The 24,751-nt window shown below is 39.4% G+C and overlaps 1 protein-coding gene across 1 annotated transcript in view; it reads right to left on the reverse strand.

Annotated features, from left to right (window-relative positions):
- The window catches only part of ALMS1 (ALMS1 centrosome and basal body associated protein), a gene marked incomplete at its 5' end in the record, with an annotated part of 232,273 nt that overhangs the window by 54,043 nt on the left and 153,479 nt on the right, over positions 1-24,751 (reverse strand). The window contains 2 exons of the mRNA XM_034953388.2: positions 5,236-5,406; positions 20,722-20,847. Of these exons, the coding sequence (XP_034809279.2) occupies positions 5,236-5,406; positions 20,722-20,847 (297 nt within the window). The remainder of the gene's footprint in view (positions 1-5,235; positions 5,407-20,721; positions 20,848-24,751) is intronic.

Genomic DNA, 24,751 nt, shown 5'->3' on the forward strand with positions numbered 1-24,751 from the left:
ATCTTCTCCCAGGCTGTTTCAGGTCTTTTAATTGTTTGATATCGTTTAGGCAAAAAATTTTTCAGTTTAATAATGGCATAGTTATTATATTTTCCCTTTAGGGTAGGTGCTTTGTGTGTCCTGATTAAGAAATCTTTTATTATCACATGGTCATAAGGACAGACCATCTAAATTCTAAAAACTTAGTTATCCCATTTACTTTTAATATGCCTGGTATACTATACATTTCTGTTTAGTGTGTGGCAGTGATTTATCTGATTTTATTTTTTCCAGATATATATTCATTGGTTCAAACTCTATTGAATAGTTCCTCTTCAACCTTTCTCCACAGATTGTTATGCCATCTCTGTGTATGTTAGGTTTCCACATTCATGGATATGTTTCTGGGTCACCATTCTGTTTCATTTTTGTTTCTGTTTATTCCTTTGTAAATGATGTCTTAAATAAGCTACACATGTAATAAGTCTTGATGTCTGGTATGGCAAGATCCCTTATCTTATTCTTTAAATATACTTTTTTTGATTTTCCATAAATATTTTAGAATCAGCCTGTCAAGTTCCACAAAAAATCCTACTGGAATTCTGAGTAGCAATGCATTTAATTTAGAAATTAATTTAGTGACATCTTTATTATTACAATTGTGTAATTTTCCAACTATTTAGGTCTTAATATATTTCAATGTAGTTTTATAATTTTCTCTTAAAATAGTTTTACATGCCCTTTAAGATTCATTCCTAAGTACTGTATTGTTTATCTTACACACCCTTTTAGATTCATTTCTAAGTACCATATTGCTTTTTAAAAGATCTTTTTAATTGTACAGTGGAAAATACGGGGGAAAACGTGCACATAAAGAGTTCAGTGAATTACAAAAAGCAAGTGTATATAACCTTACCCAGGTTAGGAAATAAAATCTGGCTAGAAACTTACACGCTCCCCTCATTCTTCCTTCCATCTCCCCCATGCTGAGGGTAACACCTGATTTTTAAATACAACAGGCTGGAGTGCAGTGGCGTGATCTTGGCTCACTGCAAGCTCTGCCTCCCAGGTTCATGCCATTCTCCTACATCAGCCTCCTGAGTAGCTGGGACTACAGGCGCCCGCCACCACGCCCGGCTAATTTTTGTTTTTTTTTGTATTTTTAGTAGAGACAGGGTTTCACCGTGTTAGCCAGGATGGTCTCGATCTCCTGGCCTCGTGATCCACCCACCTTGGCCCCCCAAACTGCTGGGATTACAGGTATGAGCCACCGCGCTCAGCCCTACTTTCTCTATTTCCTGGTCTTTCACATTTCTGAAACGTACTGTTGAATTTACCTACACATTCCTGTAATTTTTCCTGAATATATTTGAGAATATACATATAAGCTCACAATTTTATCTTTCCTGGTATATTTGACCCTTTTATTACTATGAGATAAACTCTTGTATCTACCTTTAATGTTTTTTTTTTTTGTCCTGGAATTCTATTTTGTCCATATTAACACTAGCTTTTCTTTAGTCAGTATTTGCCAAATGTATTTTTTTCTTCTTACTTTTTTGAGGTGAAGGACAATATAAATTCTGATTTAATAAAAATAACAATGTATATGTTTTAAAAGTCAAAGTTTCACGAGGCTTACAAGAAAAGTCAGCAGTTCCCTCTCCTATCCACTACAGATCCCCAATTTCTAAAGGCTACCATTTTCAACTTCTTTAGCCATTTATTCTAGGATCAATATCCTTATTTCCTAATAACATGCTTTATACTACCATATCATTTTATGTTCCAGAAATTATCTATTGATTTCCTTCTAAGATCAATTACAATCTCACATCTTTCAGTTCTGGGATTTATTCTTATACTGTATACTAAGATCTATGGATTTATCTCATTACAAAACCCTCCTACCCATATATATCCTTTCATCCTATCTTCTGAAAAGTTTTAGCCCTATATTAACATTCAGTGTTTATATGTCACATAAATAATGGTCTGAGTGATTAAATCAATATTCAATTAAGTTTATATTTAGCATTTACATATGATTGTTTATATAATTATTATTCACAGCTAAGCCAGCTAGTATACTGTAATTACATTTATTTTCTATTACAAACTTCTGCTTTTCCTGAAGAGTTAATAACCGCTTTGTTTTTGCATTTTCTGAGTTTCTATGTGCCAATCCCTACTTCATCCTCATAGCTGCCAACAGAACTGAAAACCTCCTCTAAGTATAGTCAATCACATAAGGTATCCTACAAATTCGACTTTTTCCTTGCAGGCTTCAATCTGAATGGGTTCTAGGCCTTGTGTACCACCGCCACAGTGAGAATTCGTTTCCCATTTCCTGTGTTGGCCCCCTCCATTTCCTCAATCCCATGTTTTCTTTCTTTCCTTCTTTTATAACTTAAACTCCCTTGTTTTAGTGAAATAATTTTCTCTCAGAATTCTAAGGTATTACTCCTTTGGTTTCTAACTCTGTTTATCACTTTTGAGAAGTTTGATGCCAGTCTCATTTCCATTTCTTTATATGGAAGGTATGTTTTCTTTTTGGAAGCTGTTAGAATCTCTTTTCAAATCAGTTTTAAAATGTCAAGGTCATGCGCCTCAGTGTGTATTTTTATGTACATGGTAGTCCCTTTTAGTATGAAAACTCACATCTTTCAGTTCTGAAATTTATTCCTATACTAGTCCTTTGGTTCTTTCTTTTTTGCCTTCTCTATTGTCTTTACAGAATACCTGCTTTGAATGTTGAAACTTTGGGGACAATCTTGAATTTTAAAAAATCTTTTCCCTTCTCTTTATGTTCTATTTTTGAAGAGATTTTCTCACTTCTATATTCCACCCCTTCCACTGAGAATTTTACTTATGATATGATATTTTATGAGCTCATTTAGCTATTACATAGGTCATTGTTCAGTTTCCCAGGCAGGCATTCTCTCCTCTATTCTTCTTTAATTCTCTAAGGCAAGAGGTTCTGAGGCTAGGCTTCTCTCAAGGTGAAATGGCTACTAAGGACTAAGCCAGGAGGAGGGCTTTTCCTTAGGATGCAAAGTCTGTAAGTAGACCAACAGATGGGAGATTGTAGAGGTCCTCAGATAACTGAGCCTGACTTTATTTCAAATGTATCATCCTTACCAAATGAAGCCTGGGAGTAAGGTAAAGCTGGTGAGTTCTTTGTGCAGACTTCTGATAGAGTTCACTTCTTTCCTGCCAATTTTTCCACATCTACACTCACCTGAAGTATCTGACACTGGGATCTTAGGCTTATCTGTTTCAACCAAACTGCCACTAGCATATGGATAGTGGAAAACACGTAACGGATTCCCTGGTGCAGAAGAGTTTTCATTTATGAACTATATTTTGTAAAATTATTTCTTTTTATTTACTTGGCAGTCTCAATGTTAGCTGGTAGATATGCTTCTCTTATTTCAAAAGGCATTTATAAAAAGACTTCACTGTGTTTTGAAGTAGAACGAAATTATCTAAAGAAATGGAGGGATAGCTTTAGGAGATATACCTAACGCTAAATGACGAGTTAATGGGTGCAGCACACCAGCATGGCACATGTATACATATGTAACTAACCTGCACATTGTGTACATGTACCCTAAAACTTAAAGTATAACAATAATAAAATAAAATAAAATAAACAAGCAGATCTCATTTATTTTTCTCACAAAGGCACTGATGCTATCACACAAAGTCATTAACACTATGCCAAAACTAGAACATAGAGCCACCCTACATTTAAAAACTGCCCTGGGATCAGTAGCACCTATTTGGCTAATAGTTATACACAGGAATAAAAAAGTATAAATGTAACAAACACAGGCAATTATACACACAGAATTTTCAGTGGCTACTGGAGTTTTCATTTAATAAATATTATCATCTATCAGCTACAAAAGTATAATGGCAGGGGTGCAGAAGAAAAAAAGCTTTTATAAAACAGTGGGGGCCAGACACGGTGGCTCATGCCTGTAATCCCAGCACTTTGGGAGGCCGAGGCAGGCAGATCATCTGAGGTCTGGAGTTCAAGACCAGCCTGGCCAACATGGTGAAACCCCACCTCTACTAAAAATACAAAAAATTAGCTGGGTGTGGAGGCGGGTGCCTGTAAACCCAGCTACTCGAGGCTGAGGCAGGAGAATCGCTTGAACCCGGGAGGTGAAGGTTGCAGTGTGCCAAGATCGCGCCATCGCACTCCACCCTGGGCAACAAGATCGAAACTCCAACTCAAAAAAAAAAAAAAAAAAAAAAAAGATTGAAACTCAAATACCCACAGTGATCAGCAGACAGATAAGGTGGATGAATGAAGCAGACTGGGTCTCAGAGCTGTGGAGATGGAAGCAAACAAGAGAATGGATGTCCTGCCTGCAGGGGGACAGCCATGGCTCAGCTGCAGCTGATTACCACCATGAATGAATGCGAGCCAAAGGGCAGTCAGATTTTCTGATTTTTCAAGGAAAATCAAAAATCTTAGTTTTGAATGTTGGTGGAAAATTTAAAAAATTTTAAAACAACATGGGGGCTGGATGCGGTGGTTCATGCCTGTAATTTCAGCACTTTGAGAGTCTGAGGCTGGTAGACAGCTTGAGGCCAGGAATTCAAGACCAGCCCAGGCAACATAGCGAGACCCCCATCACTACAAAAAAAAACTCCATCACTATAAAAAAATTATTAGCCAGGCATAGTGGTGTGTGCCTCTGGCCCCAGTTACTCAGAAGGCTGAGGTGGGAGGATCACTGGAGTCCAGGAGTTCAACGCTGCAGTGAGCTATAATTGCATCATTGCACTCCAGCCTGGGTGACAGAGTGAGACCCTGTCTTTAAAAAAATTTTTTAAAAAAATCATGTCAGCTACATATCTCCCTACAGAATCCAGCCTATAAGACATTACTTTGTAATATCTGACAGAGATAAACTAATGTGGCATTTAATCAAGATTTTCTGTGGATCTTAGTATCTAAAACATACTTGATTGGGTATTATTTCATTTCAAAAGTTGTATCATATTTTATTATCCGTTGTGAAAATGAAGTTTATAGTTTTCAAAAATCTCTGAAGCTTATGCTTCCTTTATTATTAAAGGATTTTATGAAATTTTGCCTTCTTGTATATGCTCAATATAACAGCAAGGAGAAAAGCTTGTATAACGAAACAGAAAAAAAGGATAAAGATTGGATAGTAATCTCATTTAGGATGAAAAGGGGAGAAAAAGCTACAAAGTATACAAAGCCAATCCAGTTACCTGCATTTTCATTCTGCAAGGGTTTTTCTCCCACTGGCAAGGATGCCTTAGTCACTACCCTCTTACTGTAGATTCCTTCTTTATGTTTAATGTTAACAGTGGCTGAGAGGTCATCATCTCTTGTGCCTAGCACCTGAGCTGGGAAGTCTGGAGCAATGGCATCATTGGATCCTACAGAAAAACGGGGAAGTAATACAAAACACAAATAGCGACATGAGATTGAGAAAGACTTTGTAAAAATTTGCCTCTTAGACCAATTCTATGAAAAAAGCACTACAGGCCAGGCGCGATGGCTCATGCCTGTAATCCCAGCACTTTGGAAGGTGGAGGCAGGCGGATTGCCTGAGGTCAGGAGTTCAAGACCAGCCTGGCCAAGATGGTGAAACCCCATTTCTACTAAAAATACAAAAATTAGCCAGGCGTGGTGGCAGGTGCGTGTAATCCCAGCTACTTGGGAGGCTGAGGCAGGAGAATCGCTTGAACCTGGGAGGCAGAGGTTGCAGTGAGCAGAGATGTTGCCACCGCACTGCAGCTTGAGTGGCAGAGTGAGACTTGGTCTTAAAAAACAAACAAACAAACAAACGAACAAACAAAAAAACACTACACTACAATGGGTAGGATAATCAGAAGGAAATGTCAGTCAAACTGAAGTTGTAAGCCATGTAAAATAAATTCTAATAATACAAGGCAGAGATGCAAATGATATAAAAGAAGATGTAAAATGGAGAATCAGTTCAGGAGAGAGAATATTTCCAGCTCATGATGGTTTTGGAGGAAGGAGAAAACGGATTGTTACCTTGGAAAAAAAGTAGTTTTTTGATATAGAGAGGAAGGAAGAAAGGCATTTTAGGCAGAAGTTATAGCATAAGCAAAGAAAAGAAGTATTTAAGAATAGTGGACACTTTATGGTCAGGTTGGATTGCAGAATACATTAAGGACAGTGGTAGAAGATATTAAAAAATAGTTGTTTGGGACAAAATTCAGCAGTGCATGGGATCCCAAGCTGAAGAGTATTAACTTTATTGTATATAAAATGCAACATAACGGAAGATTTTTCAACAAAATAATAATATATTTAGCTATGTTTCCAGAAGATTAATCTGACAATACAAAAGACAAAACACTGAATGGAAAATGACAGATGATAAGTAAAAGATTTGAAAGTATTTCATTTTCTTTTAAAATATATTTCAATATTCCCACATTCCTTGATAAAATAAATTAATCTATAATCCATGCCACATCTAACAGGCAAAAGAACATTTCTGGACATATAAAGGCTTATACTAATCTCCTATGAGATGATTTTTCTAAGATCCTCTATTTCCTGAGCTCCTAGTATGTATATGGCAATAAGAGCTGGGTAAGTACCTGTATCATTAGTACAGTGCACAGTAAGCCCTGAAGAGTTTTGCAGGACAGATTGCAAGGAAAACACCAAGCCTTCTGGGCCAAATAGATTATATTGGGCTCTTCTCAACTTCTGTAACATCACTTTCTCTTATTTGCCTCTTAACTCTCCGGAAACTTATTTTTTATATTTTCTTCTACCAAATCTCTCAATGGTGGAGTTCCTTAAGGAGTCGGAACTGGCCTCTCTTCTCTTCCTAGGTAAACTTATCGACCACCAAGGTATATGCTGATGACCAACAAATAATGTACCATTGCCCAAGAGTACCTTTCTTCTGAGCATCCGACTCCAGCATTCAGGGACACGGCTAGCTCTTACAGCACTTTTATGGAAATTAGAAAAGATGTGTCTTCTTCAAATCAAAACGTTTAAGTTACTATATATTGTAGTACAACACAAACAACTGTAAATGGTGGTCATTCTTTTCACAAATTCTCCCAGGGAGTACACACCAGCAGCAGCATGCGCACGCACAGTCTGCACCACCATCCCTTGTTCTCCAAGAGAGATGACCCTTTCAAGTTCAGAGTCAGGTGAGGAACAATTACATCCCTGAGAGCAGTGGGTGAATAAGCAAGAGAATCAACCTCAGAGGAGGTGAGAGGCAGCTGAGAGAGTGCAGCCACACATGTGTGCGTGTCAGTGAATGTACATATACTTATTTTCCTGTACCTGTGCATAGCTATAGTATGTGCGAGTATAGATTTATGTTTGGGGCAGCACAAGAGTTAACATTATTGCTCCAGAACTCTAACTAAAGATCTGGAATATTCATGCCCATCTGTATGTTTTCATAAAAGTGTATATTTATAATGTGAATAATGCCACCTTATATGTGGCACTATTACCTTAACATGTGTAAATTAACTCTGCCTACATTCAATTGTAGACCCAACATCTCTATGTGGATGTATAATAGGAATCTCATTTTTAACATGTCCAAAGCAGACATTTTGATCATCTTCCCCAAATCTGCTTTTTCCTCAATCTCCACCTCAGTAAATGGCACCTCTATTCACCTAGTGGCTCACGCCAGACATTTTTTTCACGCTCTTCTCCCTCAATCTCCATACTCCTATCACCAAATCTAGGAGAAACTATTTCTAAAAGGATGCTGACTGTCCATTTCTCCCTATCTCTATAGATAACACTGTGATACTCATGCTACCATCTCTGGTACTGTCTACAGCAACAGCCTTCTAACTAACTGGTGTCTCTACTTGCACTCTAACCCGCCCTGCCATGGCTCTCCGCCTTCCCATCTATAAACCATTTCTCCACATAGTGGCAAGAATAAACTTTACAAGTATAAATCAAACCATAATTGCAGTAGTACTAGAATAAAATCCAAACACTTTAATACAGTTGATAAGATCCTGCATGATCTTGAACCTACCTATCTTTAACCATATCTACCCATCACTATGCTCTACCCTGTTAAATAAAATTTATGGGAGTCCATTGTTTTAGACTGAGCTCCTGCACTAGGCCCCAAGAGACCAAACCAAAATGTAGTCACTTGTACTAAATGCCATACAATCCAACTGAAACTTTAAGGAAGAAGGAAAGTTCCAAAATGGACCAGTTTTTTCTAAAAACAAGAGATTCACAGCAACTAACTGAAAAAGGGGCCAGTCACCCTGAGCTGGCGTAAAAAGGAACTTATCTCTGCTTTAATCTTTACCAGGTAAGTAACCTGATGTTAATCAATATGCTTTTTTTGGTATTACAGATGATCCACCACTTACAATGGAGTTATGTCCTGGTAAGTCCATCATAGGTTGAAAATATTGTTAGTCAAAAATGTATTTAATGCCCCTAACCTACCAAGCATCATAGCCTAGCCCAGCCTACTTTAAACATAATCAGAACATTTACAATAGCCTACAGGTGGGCAGAATCATCTAACATGAAGTCTATTTTATAATACAGTGTCAAATAGTTCATATAGTTTATTAAATACCGTACTGAAGTACGGTTTCTACTAAATGTGTATCATTTCCATACCATCATAAAGTCAAAAAATAGTTCAACAGAACCATTGTAAATTGGGGACTGTCTGTATTGTGTTTCCTTGTTCCTGGTCTGGCTACCTTATCAGAACCAACTCTCTCCCATGCCCAGTGCACCCTTTCTATATTATAGAATGGGATGTTGCCTGATTCATGAATCACTACAAAAACCAATCAGATCTTTAAATTTGTTGGAATTTCAACCCACGCTGCCTTCTTTCCATTTGTCAAATCCATCAAGCTCTTTTCTGCTTCAGGGGCTTTCCCCATCTTGTTTCCTCTCGCCAGAACATTCTCACACTCCACTCTCTGCCCACCTAATTCATTCCCATCCTCTAGAGTTCAGCTCAAAAGTTTCTTCCTGGAAAAGATCTTCATAAGTTCGTAAAACAAAACTGGGTCTACTTGTTTATCTTGGAACTCTTCTTATTTTCTTAGCATTTATCACTTGTAATTACGTACTTATTTATGGTTTATTTGTTTAATATCTGTCAACCAACGTGAACATAAACTCCATTATAGTTTATCTTGAGCAATACTGAAATTGTAACACCTACCACAGTGTATCTGCGTGGAACACAGTAACATCTTTAATACCTATTGTTTGAATAAACAAATGAACATGAGCTGACAGCTTCCTATCATTAAAAACAAACAAACAAAAAAAACAACAACCTGATCATTGTAGAAAATTCAGGAAAGTATGAAGGAAACAATAAAAGAAAACCCAACTAAACCTTGGTTATATATCCTACTAAGTGAACATTTACAGGGATCATACCATATACAGTCTCATTACTATTTTTTCACTAAAGTAGAGATACATTTTAAATGGAATTCAGGGTTTAAAGTCAGCATGTGAGGTGAAAACCTTGCTATAGAGGGTCAAAATCACCCTTGAAGGTACCTTAGGAAGGCATATGTTGAAATTGACATCGTGTCTGCTCAAGAAACCCATGAGGGTCCACTTTTTCCTTCAAGCTTGTAACATAGCACTGCGCCTGAATCTGAGCACCTGATGAAGTATCTGATATTGTACCAAAAAGACATTTCTTCAAACTCTAGAATCATACCCAGATAAGCAAGATAAGATGCTTACACTACAAAAGGCAAACGAGGACTACAATTAATTTTGAGAATGAAGTTTCCCATCTTTCATTACATATTCTTCCGTAGTCATATGTTCATAAAGGGTAGAGTGCATGCACAAAACACCTGCACTTTTAAAATTCTTTCTCTCCTCTTTTGTTAAGTATATTTACTTGAACTTGCTTAAGTTAAATACATGTATGAGACAATATCAACATATGCTAAAATTATTTATCACAGCTAAAGACATCTCACCGAATTCCACTCATCTAACTGTTTATGCTATCTTAAAGTTTCCTGTATTTCTCGTTCTGTTACTTTGCTAATTTCGTATACTCAACCCTCATTTGGAACATAGACATCTACTTTTAAAATTCAATTAAGATTTTTGGTAACTTCTTAAGTTTTTTTAACTGTGGTAAAATATACATAAAATGTAACCATGACCACGTGCGGTGGCTCACGCCCATAGTCCCAGCACTTTGGGAGGCTGAGGCAGGAAGATCACTTGAGGTCAGGAGTTTGAGACCAGCCTGGCCAACATGGTGAAACCCCGTCTCTGCTAAAAATACAAAAATTAGCTGGGCGTGGTGGTGGGTGCCTATAATCCCAGCTACTCAGGAGGCTAAGGCAGGAGAACTGCTTGAATCTGGGAGGCGGAGGCTGCAGTGAGCTGAGATTGTGCCACTGTATTCCAGCCTGGGTAACAAAGCAAGACTCTGTTTCAAAAAAAAAAAAAAAAACCCACAAAAAATTAATCATTTTTAAGTGTACACTTCAGTGGCATTAAGTATATTCACACTGTTGTGTAACCATCACCACCATCTATCTCCAGAACTTACTCATCTTCCCAGACTTAAACTCTGTACCCATTAAATAGTAACTTCCCACTCCCCCTAGCCCCAGCCCCTAGTAAACACAATTCTACTTTGTGTCTCCATGAATCTGACTTTTCTAGGTACCTCATATAAGCAGACTGGCTTATTTCAGTTGGCCTAATGTCTTCAGAGTTCATCCATGTTGTAGCATGTACCAGAATTTCATTCCTCTTTAGGGCTGAATAATACTCCATTACACATATATGTCACATTTTGTTATCCATTCATAGATCAATAGACATTGGGTTGTTTCCACCTCTTGGTCACTGTGAATAATGCTGTTATGAACATGGGTGTACAAATAGCTCTTGAAGATCCTACTTTGACTTTGTTGGGGTATATATTTAAAAGTGGAATTACTGGATCATACTATAATTCTATGTTTAATTTTTTGAGGAATAGCCACAATGTTTTCCGTAATGGCTATACCATTTTACATTCCCACCAGCAATAAGCAATGGTTCCAATTTCTCCATGTCCCTAACAACACTGATAATTTTCCATTCTTTGCTTTTTTATTTATTTATTTTTTATTATACTTTAAGTTTTAGGGTACATGTGACAACGTGCAGGTTTGTTACATATGTATACATGTGCCATGTTGGTGTGCTGCACCCATTAACTCATCATTTAACATTAGGTATATCTCCTAATGCTATCCCTCCCCCCTTCCCCCACCCCACAACAGGCCCCGGTGTGTGATGTTCCCTTCCTGTGTCCATGTGTTCTCATTGTTCAATTCCCACCTATGAGTGACAACATGCGGTGTTTGGTTTTTTGTCTTTGCGATAGTTTGCTGAGAATGATGGTTTCCAGCTTCATCCATGTCCCTACAAAGGACATGAACTCATCCTTTTTTATGGCTGCATAGTATTCTATGGTGTATAGGTGCCACATTTAATTAATCCAGTCTATCATTCTTGGACATTTGGGTTGGTTCCAAATCTTTGCTATTGTGAATAGTGCCGCAATAAACATATGTGTGCATGTGTCTTTATAGCAGCATGATTTATAATCCTTTGGGTATATACCCAGTAATGGAATGGCTGGGTCAAATGGTATTTCTAGTTCTAGATCCCTGAGGAATCGCCACACTGACTTCAACAATGGTTGAACTAGTTTACAGTCCCACCAACAGTGTAAAAGTGTTCTTATTTCTCCACCTCCTCTCCAGCACCTGTTGTTTCCTGACTTTTTAATGATCGCCATTCTAACTGGTGTGAGATGGTATCTCATTGTGGTTTTGATTTGCATTTCTCTGATGGCCAGTGATGATGAGCATTTTTTCATGTCTGTTGGCTGAATAAATGTCTTCTTTTGAGAAGTGTCTGTTCATATCCTTCGCCCACTTGTTGATGGGGTTGTTTGTTTCTTTCTTGTAAATTTGTTGGAGTTCATTGTAGATTCTGGATATTAGCCCTTTATCAGATGGGTAGATAGCAAAATTTTTCTCCCATTCTGTAGGTTGCCTGTTCACTCTGATGGTAGTTTCTTTAACTGTGCAGAAGCTCTTTAGTTTAATTCGATCCCATTTGTCAATTTTGGCTTTTGTTGCCATTGCTTTTTGTGTTTTAGACATGAAGTCCTTGACCATGCCTGTGTCCTGAATGGTATTGCCTAGGTTTTCTTCTAGGGTTTTTATGATTTTCGGTCTAACATGTAAGTCTTTAATCCATCTTGAATTAATTTTTGTATAAGGTATAAGGAAGGGATCCACTTTCAGCTTTCTACATATGGCTAGGCAGCTTTCCCAGCACCATTTATTAAATAGGGAATCCTTTCCCCATTGCTTGTTTTTCTCAGGTTTGTCAAAGATCAGATAGCCGTAGATGTGCCGCATTATTTCTGAGGGCTCTGTTCTGTTCCGTTGGTCTATATCTCTGTTTTGGTACCAGTACCATGCTGTTTTGGTTACTGTAGCCTTGTAGTATAGTTTGAAGTCAGGTAGCGTGATGCCTCCAGCTTTGTTCTTTTGTCTTAGGATTGACATGGCGATGCAGGCTCTTTTTCTGTTCCAAATGAACTTTAAAGTCGTTTTTTCCCATTCTGTGAAGAAAGTCATTGGTAGCTTGATGGGGATGGCATTGAATCTATAAATTACCTTGGGCAGTATGGACATTTTCACGATATTGATTCTTCCTACCCATGAGCATGGAATGTTCTTCCATTTGTTTGTATCCTCTTTTATTTCATTGAGCAGTGGTTTGTAGTTCTCCTTGAAGAGGTCCTTCACATCCCTTGTAAGTTGGATTTCTAGGTATTTTATTCTCTTTGAAGCAATTGTGAATGGGAGTTCACTCATGATTTGGCTCTCGGTTTGTCTGTTATTGGTGTATAGGAACGCTTGTGATTTTTCTACATTGATTTTGTATCCTGTGACTTTGCTGAAGTTGCTTATCAGCTTAAGGAGATTTTGGGCTGAGACAATGGGGTTTTCTAGATATACAATCATGTCATCTGCAGACAGGGACAATTTGAGTTCCTCTTTTCCTAATTGAATACCCTTTATTTCCTTCCCCTGCCTGATTGCCCTGGCCAGAACTTCCAACACTGCGTTGAATAGGAGTGGTGAGAGAGGGCATCCCTGTCTTGTGCCAGTTTTCAAAGGGAATGCTTCCAGTTTTTGCCCATTCAGTATATTGGCTGTGGGTTTGTCATAGATAGCTCTTATTATTTTGAGATATGTCCCATCAATACCTAATTTATTGAGAGTTTTTAGCATGAAGGGTTGTTGAATTTTGTCAAAGGCCTTTTCTGCATCTATTGAGATAATCATGTGGTTTTTGTCTTTGGTTCTGTTTATATGCTGGATTACATTTACTGATTTATGAATGTTGAACCAGCCTTGCATCCCAGGGATGAAGCCCACTTCATCATGGTGAATAAGCTTTTTGATGTGCTGCTGGATTCGGTTTGCCAGTATTTTATTGAGGATTTTTGCATCAATGTTCATCAGGGATATTGGTCTAAAATTCTCTTTTTTGGTTGTGTCTCTGCCAGGCTTTGGTATCAGGATGATGCTGGCCCCATAAAATGAGTTAGGGAGGATTCCCTCTTTTTCTATTGATTGGAATAGTTTCAGAAGGAATGGTACCAGCTCCTCCTTGTACCTCTGGTACAATTCGGCTGTGAATCCATCTGGTCCTGGACCTTTTTTGGTTGGTAAGCTATCGATTATTGCCTCAATTTCAGAGCCTGTTATTGGTCTATTCAGAGATTCAACTTCTTCCTGGTTTAGTCTTGGGAAGGTATATGTGTCGAGGGATTTATCCATTTCTTCTAGATTTTCTAGTTTATTTGCATAGAGGTGTTTGTAGTATTCTCTGATGGTAGTTTGTATTTCTGTGGGATTGGTGGTGATATCCCCTTTATCATTTTTTATTGCATCTATTTGATTCTTCTCTCTTTTCTTATTAGTCTGGCTAGCAGTCTATCAATTTTGTTGATCTTTTCAAAAAAACAGCTCCTGGATTCAATGATTTTTTGAAGGGTATATTGTGACTCTATTTCCTTCAATTCTGCTCTTATCTTAGTTATTTCTTGCTTTCTGCTAGCTTTTGAATGTGTTTGCTCTTGCTTCTCTAGTTCTTTTAATTGTGATGTTAGGCTGTCAATTTTAGATCTTTCCTGCTTTCTCTTGTGGGCATTTAGTGCTATAAATTTCCCTCTACACACTGCTTTGAATGTGTCCCAGAGATTCTGGTATGTTGCGTCTTTGTTCTCACTGGTTTCAAAGAACATCTTTATTTCTGCCTTCATTTCGTTATGTACCCAGTAGTCATTCAGGGGCAGGTTGTTCAGTTTCCATGTAGTCGAGCGGTTTTGGTGAGTTTCTTAATCCTGAGTTCTAGTTTGATTGCACTGTGGTCTGAGAGATAGTTTGTTATAATTTCTGTTCTTTTATATTTGCTGAGGAGTGCTTTACTTCCAACTATGTGGTCAGTTTTGGAATAGGTGTGGTATGGTACTGAGAAGACTGTATATTCTGTTGATTTGGGGTGGAGAGTTCTGTAGATGTCTATTAGGTCTGCTTCATGCAGAGCTGAATTCAATTCCTGGATAGCCTTGTTAACTTTCTGTCTCATTGATCTGTCTAATGTTGACAGTGGGGAGTTAAAGTCTTCACATTATTGTGTGGGAGTCTAAGTCTCTTTCTAGGTCTCTAAGGACTTGCTTTATCAATCTGGGTGCTCCTGTATTGGGTGCACACATATTTAGGATAGTTAGCTCTTCTTGTTGAATTGATCCCTTTACCATTATGTAATGGCCTTCTTTGTCTCTTTTGATCTTTGTTGGTTTAAAGTCTGTTTTATCAGAGACTAGGATTGCAACCCCTGCCTTTTTTTGTTTTCCATTTGCTTGGTAGATCTTCCTCTATCCCTTTATTTTGAGCCTATGTGTGACTCTGCACGTGAGATGGGTTTCCTGAATACAGCACACTGATGGGTCTTGACTCTTTATCCAATTTGCCAGTCTGTGTCTTTTAATTGGAGTATTTAGTCCATTTACATTTAATGTTAATATTGTTATGTGTGAATTTGATCCTGTCATTATGATGTTAGCTGGTTATTTTGCTCGTTAGTTGATTGATGAAGTTTCTTCCTAGCCTCAATGGTCTTTACAATTTGGCATGTTTTTGCAGTGGCTGGTACCAGTTTTTCCTTTCCATGTTTCGTGCTTCCTTCAGGAGCTCTTTTAGGGCAGGCCTGGTGGTGACAAAATCTCTCAGCATTTGCTTGTCTGTAAAGGATTTTATTTCTCCTTCACTTATGAAGCTTAGTTTGGCTGGATATGAAATTCTGGGTTGAAAATTCTTTTCTTTAAGAATGTTGAATATTGGCCCCCACTCTGTTCTGGATTGGAGTTTCTGCTGAGAGATCAGCTGTTAGTCTGATGGGCTTCCCTTTGTGGGTAACCCGATCTTTCTCTCTGGCTGCCCTTAACATTTTCTCCTTCATTTCAGCTTTGGTGAATCTGATAATTATGTGTCTTGGAGTTGCTCTTCTCGAGGAGCATCTTTGTGGCATTCTCTGTATTTCCTGAATCTGAATGTTGGCCTGCCTTGCTAGATTGGGGAAGTTCTCCTGGATAATATCCTGCAGAGTATTTTCCAACTTGGTTCCATTCTCCCCGTCGCTTTCAAGTACACCAATTAGACGTAGATTTGGTCGTTTCATACAGTCTCATATTTCTTGGAGGCTTTGTTTCTTTTTATTCTTTTTTCTCTAAACTTCTCTTCTCGCTTGATTTCATTCATTTGATCTTCCATCACTGATACCCTTTCTTCCAGTTGATCAAATCGGCTACTGAGGCTTGTACATTCGCCACGTAGTTCTCTTGCCATGGTTTTCAGCTCTATCAGGTCCTTTAAGGACTTCTCTGCATTGGTTATTCTAGTTAGCCATTCGTCTAATCTTTTTTCAAGGTTTTTAACTTCTTTGCCATGGGTTCGAACTTCCTCCTTTAGCTTGGAGTTGTTTGATCATCTGAAGCCTTCTTCTCTCAACTCGTCAAAGTCATTCTCCATCCAGCTTTGTTCCATTGCTGGTGAGGAGCTACGTTCCTTTGTAGGAGGAGAGGCACTCCGATTTTTAGAATTTTCAGTTTTTCTGCTCTGTTTTTTCCCCATCTCTGTGGTTTTATCTACCTTTGGTCTTTGATGATGGTGATGTACAGATGGGGTTTTGGAGTGGATGTCCTTTCTGTTTGTTAGTAACAGTCAGGACCCTCAGCTGCACGTCTGTTATAGTTTGCTGGAGGTCCACTCCAGACCCTATTTGCCTAGGTATCAGCAGCGGAGGCTGCAGAACAGCGAATATTGGTGAACAGCAAATGTTGCCGCCTGATCGTTCCTCTGAAAGTTTTGTCTCAGAGAAGTACCCGGCCGTGTGAAGTGTCAGTCTGCCCCCCCTGGGGGATGCCTCCCAGTTAGGCTACTCAGGGGTCAGGTCCCACTTGAGGAGGTAATCTGTCCGTTCTCAGATCTCCAGCTGCGTGCTGGGAGAACCATTACTCTCTTCAAAGCTGTCAGACAGGGACATTTAAGTCTGCAGAGGTTTCTGCTGCCTTTTGTTTGGCTATGCCCTGCCCCCAGAGGTGGAGTCTACAGAGGCAGGCAGGCGTCCTTGAGGTGTGGTGGGCTCCACCCAGTTCGAGCTTCCCGGCTGCTTTGTTTACCTACTCAAGCCTCGGCAATGGAGGGCGCCCATCCCCCAGCCTCGTTGCCGCCTTGCAGTTTGATCTCAGACTGCTGTGCTAGCAATGAGCGAGGCTCCGTGGGCATAGGACCCTCCGAGCCAGGTGCGGGATATAATCTCCTGGTGTGCCATTTTTAAAGCCCGTTGGAAAAGCGCAGTATTAGGGTGGGAGTGACCCGATTTTCCAGGTGCCGTCTGTCACTCCTTTCCTTGGCTAGCAAAGGGAATTCCATGACCCCTTGCGCTTCCCGGGTGAGGCGATGCCTTGCCCTGCTTCGGCTCACGCTCGGTGCGCTGCACCCACTGTCCTGCACCCACTGTCCGACAATCCCTAGTGAGATGAACCCAGTACCTCAGTTGGAAATGCAGAAATCATTCGTTTTCTGCATCGCTCACACTGGGAGCTGCAGACTGGAGCTCTTCCTATTCGGCCATCTTGGCTCTCTCCGCTTATTTTTTAAAATAACAGTGATTGTAATGGGTGTGAAGTGGTATCTTAGTATGGTTTTGTTTGGTATTTCCCTCATGATTAATGATGTAGAGAAGATTTTCAGGTGTTTATTGGCTATTTGCACGTCTTCCTTGGAGAAATGTCCATCAGATTCTGTGCCCATTTATGAATCAGATTGTTTGGGTTATTGTTGTTGAGTTGTAAGGGTTCCTTACATATTTTAGGTATTAATCTCTCATCAGATAAATGATTTGCAAATATTTTCTCCTATTCTGTGAGTCACCTTTTCATTCTGTTGACTGGGTTATGTGTACAAAAGTTTTGAATTTTGATAAAGTCTCCCATATATATTTTTCTTTTGTTGCCTTTGTTTTTTTGTTTTTGTTTTTCTTCTTTGAGACGTGGTCTCACTCTGTTGCCCAGAGTGGAGTGCAGTGGCGCAATCATAGTTCACTGCAGCCTTAAACTCCACGGTTCAAGTGATACTCATGCCTCAGCCTTCCGAGTAGCTGGGACTACAAGCGTAGGCCATCATGCTTGGCTGATTTTTAATTTTTTGTAGAGACAGGGTCTTGCTATATTGCCCAGGCTGATCTCAAACTCCAGGGCTCAGGCAATCCTCCCATCTCGGCCTCCCAAAGTGCTGGCATTACAGGCATGAGCCACCGCACCTGGCCTGGACATTTAAGTAATACAATGCGCCAACTCTGGAAACCAGATTCTACTTCCATCTCAGGGTTTGGTGTTGTTGCTTTATGTTGTTTTAATAACTTCTCTGAATTAATTCTGTAAAGTCTATATTCTTTTTATATATGGCCATTGAAGTTACTACTCAATTAGCTTAATGGTCAGCTAATGCCTGAACAGGGATTTCCTTAAATGCCTAGAACCAATAAATCTCCCGGCCTTCATCAAATGGCTCCACACATATGTTGGCGTGTACCTTCAACACTGACCTAGGCAGCTGTCAACTTTACCTTAGCCTTCCCTTTTCTTCTTGTACAGATCCTCAAGGTCAGCCAGAGATAAGACCTAGCGCCTTGGGTCTTTCCCGAGCATACACAGGCCTACACATATATGGGGTCTCCCAGAGTCTTAGGAATATGTCAGCGCCTTTCAAAGAATCTATCAACATCTTATCCTCGGGTGTTACTTTTAAGCTTTCCAGTTAGTTTACTGTTTACCTCAACTGCTAGTCCACACCTCAGCCATTATGATATTAAAATACTTGTCTGTAAATGTTTTTGATAAACATCTTTCCCTCCCCTTCACCAGAGGCCCTTAGCACTGGATGGCTCCCAGTCAGGTCAAGTAAACATAAGCCTTTTGTGTGGAATCTTCACAGAACCACTAGATAGGTCAAATATTAACAATTCTTTAGAAAGGAACTTTTAAAAGAGGCCCAGCTCCATTTTGCATCCTCTGGTCTTGGAAAAGAAAGCTATATTTCTTAAGGCTATCACTGAGCTGAGGTACTGGTAATGGGACTAGGGCAAGTTAAAATGCTAACGCTTACTGTGCTTAGTGGGATTTGGCCATTTTTCTTGAATAAATACTCCCTGGGTTGCTATTAAGACTGGTTTATTTGCAGACATTTATCTCTTTCTTTGGATGGCTGTTTCCTTTGCCCCAGTTTTTTGCCATCGTTGTTTGCATCAGTTCTATTATTTACTGATTCTCAACTGAAGAACAGTTATTTGGCCCAAATATTTGCTAACAATGATGTATGTCTTGCTCTTGGCCCCAAACTCTAATTGGCTCCTCTCATAGCTATAGATGTACAACATATTCATAGATAATGGCTAGGAATTAGAACAATTCCTAGGCTTTCATCCAGTGTAGGTCTACTGGTCTAAGAAAGGATTATTTTCTATTCCCAACTTCCTCACTCTCAGAATAGATGAAAACATGAAAAAACAATCTCAAGTGTGTATGGCAACTAGATCTCTTTTTGTCGTACTGATGCATACAGTCCTTTATTACAGAAACTATATTTATCAGGATACAGTGTGCCAGTCCTGAGTCATTTTCTTCTCCCATCACCTACACTGTTCAATCTTTCTCTAAGTTAATCTCTCCAGTCAGATGGAAGTGTTAGTGACGTATATCGATAGCAGGACACTGGAGGCCTCAGAAAGTACTAGCACATCTGACCAGGTTTCTACTGTTTACAGACATTCTGTCTTCTCAACTATGAGTAAGTGGGATAGAAGATTTTCCTACCTACAATCAATTAAGTGAGCTTGTTTTCTTTCTGGTAGCCATTAACAGTGTTTTTAAAACCATAGCCTTGCAAGGAGTAAACATTTCTTCATTTATGGCTATAAACTTAACAATCTTAACTTGTGGTGAGTATTTTTGTGGTTCTTTTTTTTCAATGCCATCATTGTGGGAAATCAGGCGAGGTTGTATCAGAGGCTTTAGTGCAGTTACTATCAGAAGCTAGTTTGGTTCTCTTTCATATCAAAGTAACAAAAATGTCTGCCTAGGACCAGGGGCAACTTCTCCTTTCTTTGTAATTTCTATATATATAATGATATTTATAGACAATCATGGAAAAAACAATTTGTCTAAAGTGAATCAAGTTATATCCCGTCGACAACTCAAAATACTGTCCCACCAATCAAAACCCTACACCACACTAACTCTGCACCCTTAACTTAAAATCTCCATAGGAAATATTTATCTAGTGCCTCCATGGGGTATTATTCATTTCCTAACTCTGCAGCTCCTCCATAGTGGATTCACAGGGATGCTGCAGGATAGTTTAAAATTCTAGGGAAAGGACAGTGATAAACTACTAGCTCAAGGTCAAAGTGTCAACATCAGATAGTGCTATGTTCTTTTCAATGCTGTTGTGCCTTGGCAAAAGCTGGATTTTTGGCAGCTGCTGTAATAAAAGGCAGAAAATAAGAGGGTCCAATCTCATCTCATGGTTTGGGAAGTTGCACAGTGTCCAACAGCTACACATGTCATTAGTAAGTCATCATTGTTATTTATGAACAAATTTTTTTTTTCAAAAACCAAAACCAAAAATAAATAACAAATGTGTTAAATTAGTTGTCAGAGGAAAACAATTAGTATTTATGTCCTAATTCCTTAGTTGCTATTTGAAAAAATAATTGCTTATTATATATAAAGCAGAGAAAATAAATCAGTGAAACACTAAGGGTACTGTGAACCAAGAAAGCTTAGAAACTTTGCCCTAGATGGAGCCCACTAACCCAAATAATGATCCATACAATTTCCTTCATCAAATATTATAAATGCTTATGTGTATATATCTGATCAAATAACTCACCTATCTGAACCAGAGATCAAAGTATGAGAAGTTCCATATTTCACTGAAAAATTAAAGAGCACTGGACTTTTGTCACTCCAGAATCAACTAGCCAATACACAAATAAAATATCAAACAATAAAACTTCGAATAATTTCTGCATAATACCTGAATGGGAGCTTTCAACGGTGGTATCTGATTTGGAATCCGGAGATGGAGGAATTTGTCTTAATTGTGGAACATAATACATCTTGGTACTACCAGAAGGCTTATATGGCAATAATAAAGGCTGGCCTAAGGAGGTAAAAATCAGAACAATTAATATGAAAAACATTTGTTAATTCATTGAACAAATATGGAATGCATTCTATGTTTCAGGCAGTGTTCATGACTTTTGGAATTTATGAGTGAACAAAGAGAAATGTATCTCTGCCTTCAAGAAGAATGAGAACTCTAGAGGAGGAAAATATACAGTAAATAATTAACATACTAAATGAGTAAATTATCTAGCATTTTAATACATTATAAGTGATACAGGGAAAATATAGAAATGCTGAAGGTAATTAAGAATACAGGAGAAATTGGGGTTTAAATGCAGGGGAAACAGTTTAAGTAGGATGGTAGGGATATGTTTCATTGAGATGACTTTTTAGCAATCCATTCCATATATAGATGACTCTAACTAAAAAACATGTTATCTTACATCGAACCCTAACCTGGTCATAATTAAGCCCTTATACTGGTCTTATTCTGCTTCCAGAGTCCTAGAAAATAAGTCTAATTCTCATCTATGTGACAGGGCTTCAAAACACAGTTTCCACTGCAAGAGTATGAATTTTCAATATTAAGAAAATATATAAACGTAAAAATTACAAGGTCCTACCACTCAAGGATAATTATTGTTAACATTTTAATGTATAACTTACCCATCTTTTCCTGTTTTTTATTTGTTTACAAAGTTGTCTGCATATAGTATGCATAATTTGAAATTCAGCTTTTCTATTATTTATAATAAAAATATTCATTTTACTTCCTATTCTTCACATTTTTATGGTTATACCAGATTAAATATAGTCAACTCTTAGCCTAATGTTGAAAATGCAGGTTGTGTTAAAATGTTCAATTATAAAGAATTCTGTGAATAAAGATTTTCCTGTTTATACTTATTCTCCCCCATCACCCATCCAAGGTAAATTCTTTTTACAAAGTGAAAAATTACACCATTCATGAAGTTTTTAAAAAAGTACTGACTGCTAAATTGCTTATTAATATGTCTGTGACAATTTACTCTTCCTCCAACAGCACATGTAGTCATTAAGAAATGATTAATTGCTAATAGAGGTAAATGGAATCTCATTTAAAAAATATGCCCTCATCTTACTATTATGGACATTTTTTTTCTATATACTAGTTTTTCTTTCATGATTGGTAGAAACTGTCAAATATGACCTTGTGTCCAACTTCCCTACCTCCTTATACCTATACATCTATACACACTTCCAATCTCCCTTACAGCCATGTGTGAACATATGGGTAACTTTGTTCAGCCCATGGGAAGAGTGCAAGAATGTGTGAAACTTCCAGGCATTCCAGTAAAGGTATCCCATTAAAGCCCCCCACTTCCTAGATACTGCAGATCATGATAGCTGTAGCAGTTACTCTAGACCCAGAAATGGAAGTCACACTTCCAGAGATGGAAGGATGCCACAGCCACCAGATATGCAACTCAGCTATCTGCTCTAGACTACTTACCTGTAATTTAGGGTTTCTGTGATAAAATAGCATATACCATAGCCTAAAGCAATAAGAAACACAATTCCCAGGAAAGTCTTGGTGATGTGCTGGAATCAGAGCCAGCTGACTTGGGCGTATGCAACCTAGTAAGACACCAGCCAAAATGGCCAAGGGAAGCACTTGCACCACTCCATACCCAAACCTAGACAGCACAGCTTGCAGCTCCAGGAGAGGGTCCTTCCTTTCACTTCGGAAGACGGAAGATTAAACAGACCTTTCTCTTGCAACCTGGATACCAGCTCAGCCACAGAATGATAGAGATGCCAGGCAGAGTCCTGAGGCCTCCATTCCATGACCTAGTTCCTGGACATTTCTAGACATACCCTGGGCCAGAAAGGAACTTGCTGCCTTGCAGGGAAGGACCCAGTCCTGGCAGGATTCATCACCTGCTGACTAAAGAGTACTTGGGTCCTGAATAGTGAGCAGTGGTAGCCAGGCAGTACTCACCTGGGTGAGACTCAGAGATGTGCTGGCTTCAGGTGTGACCCAGCACATTTCCCAGCTATGGTGGCTATGAGGAGAGACTCCCTTTGCTTGAGAAAAGGAGAGGGAAGATTAAATAGGACTTTGTTTTGCAGCTTAGGTGCCAGCTCAGCCACAGAGGGGTAGAGTACAAAGTAAGCTCCAGGAGTTCCTGATTCCAGGTGTTGGCTTGTGGATGGCATTTCTGGACCTGCCCTGGGCCAGAAGGGAGGCCATTGCCCTGAAGTGAGAGTCCCAGGCCTAGAAGCATTCACCCAAGCTGATGAAAGAGCCCTTGGGCCTTGAATGAATATCAGCAGTAGGCAGTCAGCAGTCACCACAAGCCTGGGGCAGTGGTGGCCATGGGGAGTGACTCCTCTGTTTGTGGAAAAGAGGAAAGAATAAGAAGAACTTTTTGTCTTGTGGCATGGATGCCAGTTCAGCCACAGCAGAATAAAGCACTAAGGTTTCTGACTTCAGGTCATGGCTCCCAGACAGCAATTCTGGACCTGCCTAGGGCCAGGGGGAAATCGCCACCCTGAAGGAAAGCACACAAGACTCCCTGGCTTTGCCACCTGCTGATTGTAGAGCCCCAGGGCCTGGAACAAACATAGGCAGTATCCAGCAAGTGGTTCCTGTAGACCTCAGGCGAGAACCAGTGTGTGCTGGCTTCAGGTCTAACCTAGAACAGTCCCACTGGTGGTGGCCACAGGGGTGCTTGTGTCACACCAGCTCCAAGCAGCTCAGCACAGAGACAGACTCCATTTCTTTGGGAGAAAGTAAAGGAAAAGAACAAGAGTCTCTACCTGGTAATCCAGAGAATTCTTCTGGATCTTATCAGAAACTTCTGATATGGTTTGGCTCTGAGTACCCAACCAAATCTCATCTCAAATTGTAATCCCCATATGTTGAGGCAGAGACCTGGTGGGAGGTGATTAGATTATGGGTGTGGTTCCCACCTTGTTCTCACGATAGTGAGGGAATTCTCATGAGATCTTGATGGTTTAGAAGTGGCAGTTTCCCCTGAGCTCTCTTTCTCCTGCTGCCACGTAAGATGTGTCTTGCTTCCCCTTCACCTTCCGCCATGATTGTAAGTTTCCTGAGGCCTCCCCAACCACGTGGAACTGTTAGTCAATTAAACCTCTTTTACTTATAAATTACCAGTCTCAGGTAGTATCTTTAAAGCAGTGTGAAAATGAATACAAAGAATTGGTGCCAGAAGTGGGGCACTGCTATAAAGATAACCTGAACATGTGGAAGCAACTTGGGAACTGGGTAACAGGCAGAGATTGGAACAGGCTGGAGGGCTTAGAGGAAGACAGGAAGATGTGGGAAAGTCTGGAACATTCTAGAGGCTTACTGAAAGGTTTTGACCAAAAATGCTGACAGTGATATGGACAATGAAGTCCAGGTTGAGGTGGTCTCAGATGGAGATGAGAAACTTGTTGGGAACTGGCATAAAGGTCACTTTTGCTATGCATTAGCAAAGAGACTGGCAGCATTTTTCCCCTGCCCTGGAGATCTGAACTTGAAAGAGATGATTTAGGGTATCTGGCAGGAGAAATTTCTAAACAGCAAAGCATTCAAGAGGTTACCTGGCTTATTCTGAAAGCATTCAGTTATGTACATTCACAAAGAGAGGGTTTGAAATTGGAACTTATGTTTAAAAGGGAAGCAGGGCATAAAAGTTTGAAAAATTTGCAGCCTGACTATGCAGTAGAAAAGAAAAACCCATTCAAGGAATTCAAGCTGGCTGCAGAAATTTGCATAAGTAACGAGGAGCCAAATGTTAATAGCCAAGACAATGGGGAAAATGTCTCCAGGGCATGTCAGAGATCTTAACGGGAGTCCCTTCCATCACAGGCCTGGAGGCCTAGGAGGGAAAAATGGTTTTGTGGGCCCCGCCTAGGGCCCAGCTGCTCTGTGCAGCCTTGGGACTTGG

This window comes from Pan paniscus, chromosome 12 (genome assembly GCF_029289425.2).
Source record: "Pan paniscus chromosome 12, NHGRI_mPanPan1-v2.0_pri, whole genome shotgun sequence".
Classification (NCBI taxonomy): Eukaryota; Metazoa; Chordata; class Mammalia; order Primates; family Hominidae; genus Pan; species Pan paniscus.